The sequence below is a fragment of the Vitis riparia genome, chromosome 6 (genome assembly GCF_004353265.1).
Source record: "Vitis riparia cultivar Riparia Gloire de Montpellier isolate 1030 chromosome 6, EGFV_Vit.rip_1.0, whole genome shotgun sequence".
Classification (NCBI taxonomy): Eukaryota; Viridiplantae; Streptophyta; class Magnoliopsida; order Vitales; family Vitaceae; genus Vitis; species Vitis riparia.
In genome coordinates, this window is record NC_048436.1 from 9,917,990 (window position 1) to 9,923,049 (window position 5,060).

General features: G+C 35.0%; 1 protein-coding gene across 1 annotated transcript; it reads right to left on the reverse strand.

The window, feature by feature from the left end:
* Nucleotides 1-922: 922 nt before the first annotated feature.
* On the reverse strand, nucleotides 923-4,350 carry LOC117916699 (beta-glucosidase BoGH3B-like). The gene is made up of 9 exons (XM_034832844.1): nucleotides 4,299-4,350; nucleotides 3,264-3,711; nucleotides 3,093-3,183; nucleotides 2,848-2,993; nucleotides 2,273-2,516; nucleotides 2,075-2,179; nucleotides 1,816-1,998; nucleotides 1,529-1,733; nucleotides 923-1,429 (listed from the first exon to the last, which is right to left on the reverse strand). The coding sequence occupies exons 2-9, from the start codon at nucleotides 3,683-3,685 to the stop codon at nucleotides 945-947; spliced, it is 1,881 nt and encodes a 626-aa protein (XP_034688735.1). The 5' UTR covers nucleotides 3,686-3,711; nucleotides 4,299-4,350; the 3' UTR covers nucleotides 923-944.
* Between the last annotated feature and the right edge of the window lie 710 nt (nucleotides 4,351-5,060).

Sequence of the window (5,060 nt, forward strand, 5' to 3'; positions counted from 1 at the left end):
ATTAAAAATTTTAACAAAGAAAAATGTTAGAACCACAAAAATTTTAAACATTTTAACTAAGAAAAAAAATACAACTAAGTAAAAATCATAAGCAAAAAGATAAAAATCATAATAATTGATTCTAATTTTCACATGAAAATTTAAAAAATTTAAAAAGATAAATAATAAAATAATATAAGAAAGATAATTTTATTTAAATAAGATTTATCAAATAAATAAATATTTTATTTAGCATGAATATATAAAATGTTATGTTTTAAACCTCTAAATTTATTTATTGTATATTTATTTTTATATTAATTTTTCTTATTAATCATTTATCATATATTATTATTCTTATTCTTATTCTTATTATTATTATTATTATTATTAATTTATATTTAAAGTGTCTATAAATAATTAAAATCCATCAATATGAAAAGATGAAAAAGTAAAAAAATGAATTAATTTTTTTTATAACAATGTGTAACTAACATATTAAAAACAATGTGCATTATTTTCTAGGTAAAATGAAGAAAGAAAAAAATGAAAAATAATGTGGAATATTCATTAGCCATGTGTCAATTTGATAAGCATCATAAAGTTATATTCACTTGTCATTTGAAGGTTAAAAAAAAGAAAAAAACAAAACAAAACAAATGGATTAGCTGGCGGAAAGAAAAGACTCGTGGCAGTAATTTTGAAATTTTAATGAATTTGAGTGCATGCTTCTTGAATTATTTTATTAAAGTTGTTAAAAAATCTATATTTTTTCAATGAACCACCTTTACAAGATTCATCCGAGAAGTTATTGGAAAATTTTGAGGAGTCCAAACGGGTGAATGGTGAAAAGGGGTCGAAAGCGCCCAAACAATTGAAAAACAAATGCGGAGGCAAGCACCATTGTATCTCTCAACCATCACTAGTTCATTATTGTGGCTCTCTATATAGTTGATCCATCTTTACTACCCCACAATTGGCTTGGTTGTGAGCCCAAAACCTAAGGGGAAGAGGGGGTCATAGTGAGGATCCCCAAAATTCATAGGCAAATGCTCTACAGTCTTGAACCAGGTGTGAGCAAGCTTCCCGGTGAATTCATAGTCCCCAAATAGAACATCAGCCACACCTTGGCCTTCGCTTCCGGGAAGCCATGCAGCAACTAGAGCATCTATAAGTGGAAGATAGGGTTGAATGAGGAGAGGGCGGCCAGAGATTAGAACCACTACGCACTTGATGCTCGTGCATACATTAGTAATTGTGCTAGGACCTGGTTCAGGAATTGTTAAGTTCAAATTATCCCCAAAAGTCTCTGCATAAGGCTTCTCTCCCACCACCACAATGGCATAGGAGAAGTTGCCCGACTTTACAAGTTCAACATCAGGATTCTCGCTATATACCACTTGAGTGCTAGGGTCAATGGCTGCTGAGATGCCGCTGAGGATGGTTGTTCCTATTCATTCAAAGATGATGATATTAAGGCTAGTAATAGTTAGTTATAACTGTTGATGCTTGCAAATGCATGAAATTAATGGAGGATTAATAAGCATACCAGTTGTGAGGTTGTTTCCCTCAAGTCCTTGCCAAGAGATAGTCCAACCACCACACTGATACCCCAAATTGTTGGCGTGGGTTCCTGCAACTAGGATCTTGTTTGCCTTTTTAGGGAGAGGTAGCAAAGGAGGATCTGCGTTTTCTCCGTTCTTCAAAAGAACCAATGACTTTCTCACTGCTTCCCTCGCCAAATCTCTGTGAGCCTGGTTCGGAAATAAACATGAGACTTCACAAAGGCTACACAAGACACTTGAAATTTTGTTAAGCATATATTAAGAAATAAACCTGGGATCCAAGGTGGCTAACGAAACTAAGATCAGCCAAGGGGTTCTCAAACAAACCCATAGTGAACTTGACTCTCAGAATCCTAGCTACTGCATCATCAATACGGCTCATGGAAGTCACATTTTTCTTCACAAGGTCAGTTAGACTACCAATAAATTCACTGTGATTAAAAGGAGTCATAACCTGGAAAACACACGCCAAAAAGCAATCAAATTTATATAGATTTAGAAGATGGGTATACATTGGGGAAGCCACTTACCATGTCAATCCCAGCATTAATCGCGGCTTCAACAGAGTATGTATAGTTGGCACCGGGTGGTGAAGTGATCTTGTCTATACCCTGCCAATCTGAGATCACAAAACCCTGAAGTATATACAAAGAGGCAAAAACTTGTAATTAGAATGGATTATTAATTTCCTAATTTGAATGATATGAAAATGTAACAAATATTGTTACCCTGAATTTAAGAGTGTTTTTTAGGAATTCAGTGATAAGTTGATTGTGAGCATGCATCTTCTTTCCATTCCAGCTAGAGTAGGAAACCATGACTGTTGCCACACCCTTTATGATGGAGTCGTAATAGGCAGGCATGTGAATACTCAACAATCCGTGCCAATCAATGATAGTGTTGTTCTCATTGATGCCTGAGATGGTGCCACCATCACCCACAAAGTGCTTTGCACAAGCTGCTACCTTATCCCTTTTGGAAGGAATAAAATAAAATAAAATTACAGAAAAAAAGGGCAGTTATTTTGGTAAATGAATTTATCTAGCTTGCCAATCGCAAAGGTCTATCATGGATGAAATTACAAGCTGCCACGTGAACCACAAATGGAGATGTTAGAATTTACTTGACACACAATTTGACGATGATTATTCATTTTCTAGAGAAGTTCCCATCAATCAACTACGAAGTTTCTTCCATTCAGAAAATAATCATGTAGGCAATAGGGTTGAAAAGTTTTCAGTAGATTGTCAAGAATATGCACTACTAATATATTATATACTACATGAAGGCAGATTAAACTTACTTTCCACCAACATAAGGAATGCCCTTTCTTGAGTTGGCAGGAATGTCGCCCTGTAGCCCAGGTATAATTTCCGTCATTGCCCGAACAATTTCGGGGTCCTCACTATAGCTCTCGTAGCATCTGCCCCATCTTGGATCTCTACAGACCTATTGTATATACAGGGGCTAAAGATTAGAATAGTTTGAAAGCCATATTTCATGGGGACTATTACTAAAATTTTAGTCAAATGATTCTTTAATGTATACCGCAATACATGGCGCAAATGCATATGTAATGCCAGTAGCTCTAGTTTCAAGGGCCGTTGCAGCACCAATCTTCCTCATAAGTTCTGGATCCCTGCAGGATGACATAATCATACGTGAAGATGACAGACATTGGCAGCGTACATTAATTTGTAGGTTTTAGACATTCATCACCTGGTAGCCCCAAGACCCACATTGTGGGGAAATATTGTTGCCTTGTACACATTGTTGTTGCCATGAACAGCATCTATACCATAAATCATTGGGATGCCAAGACGGCTTGAAAGAGAACCATGTTGGAAGTCGTTGATCATTTGAATCCACTCTTCTGCGGTGGCTTGAACCCGAGGCACACTCCCTCCACCACTAAGTAAACTTCCAATTGAGTATTCCTTCATGATCTCTGGGGTGGCAGTTTTTATTTCAATTTGTGTCATCTGACCTATTTTCTCTGCTAGGGTCATCCTTTTCATAAGGTCACGGATTCTAATGCCTATGGGCTGTTTTGGGTCTTTATATTTCTCATTTGCTTCCCCCATGGCTGCTAAACCACACAAGAGCAAAAGCCCCACCAAGAGCGATGGAACCTTTGCCATGTTTCCTTTGGAAACTCTTTTTGCTTCTGAGACAAATCAGAATCATACTTCAGATCAAGGGACAAAAAACAACAGGATGAAGAACAGTGACAGCAAATAATAGAATTATAATAACTACATTATCTTTGGTTGATAGGCAAGTAGCAAGTAATAAATGTTTTCCTGACAAAATTGGATTTTGTCTTTTAAACCTAACAAAGAACTACCGTGGTTTCTCCAAGTTGCAAGTAAAATAACTGGATCATAAATGGAGTGGGGTGATTTTTTTTTTTTTTCATGAAAACATTTTCCAAGGGACTACTTTTCCTGGAAGTATGCAACCAAACAATTGTGGCATATTAAAGAAAATTTAGTAGAATCAGTAAATGGAGATACTGACCAGAAAATAATAGATGCTATAGAAAAGAAACAATAATAAATGAATCAACATTTGAGAGTGGTAGAGAGGATCGAGGAAAAGGAAAGGAAAATTGCAGAAAATAATTTAACTGCCTAGCTAGCTTTCCCACAATCCAAACAGACCGTCAAAGTTAATGCCAAACCAGATTCTCCGTACACAAAGAAATAGAAAGCTCAGTGAAGAGGCTCTTTCATGCAAGAATCAAACTCTAACCTGGTAACAAAAATTGCCCTTCACAACTCTCAACTCTGATGATCAACAGGCGATGAAGCCTGGATTTAATTTATAGAGCCATGGCAGTTACTTGCTAGGGTTTTAATCCACTACTCCATGAAAGGCAACTGATCTGGACAGTCAAGTTGGTGGACTAATTGATCATAGGATGAATTAGGTTCATCCAATGCGATATATGTTTAAGTGAAATAGAAATAGAAATAGAAGCTATATATGGAAATTTTCTGGAGAGAGGTGTTAGGATAAGATTTACACATGTTCAAGATAGATATTCTTCCAAAATTAGTTGCCAGAGTTGATCAATGACATTAGTATTCCTCTCTACCTTTCAAGTTGTCCCTTGGACTTACCAACTTTAGGTTTTCAGGTAAATGGAAACATAAAATCAAGAACACTAGATATAGTAAATTACTACATTTACTTATTTATTTTACCATTAGCGAGTGTACACATACCAAAGCACACGAGGGAAAATGAAAAAAGTCTAACAAAAAAATTAGTATGTGAATTTATTCTTTCAAGACTTATATAGAAATCTTCAAAATCAAATAAATGAATTAAACATCATGAAACCAAATTAAAAATAAATAAATGAGATTAGATATAAATAAGATTACACTTTTCAACACCAAATTTTATGATAATAAAATTAATTTTTAACCAATATTTTTAGATTTAAAAAAAAAATACCACCTTGGTCCTTAGCCATAACATTTAGCAATTTTAATTTAAATACATCAT

What these genes read in the sequence shown, in the direction of transcription:
- LOC117916699 (XM_034832844.1), bottom strand. Translation starts at nt 3,685, where the DNA reads ATGGCAAAGGTTCCATCGCTCTTGGTGGGGCTTTTGCTCTTGTGTGGT. An exon ending in CATTTGCGCCATGTATTGCG is followed by an intron (nt 2,994 to 3,092) that starts GTATACATTAAA and finishes TATATACAATAG; the next exon opens with GTCTGTAGAGATCCAAGATG. An exon ending in TTAGCCACCTTGGATCCCAG is followed by an intron (nt 1,734 to 1,815) that starts GTTTATTTCTTA and finishes TTTCCGAACCAG; the next exon opens with GCTCACAGAGATTTGGCGAG.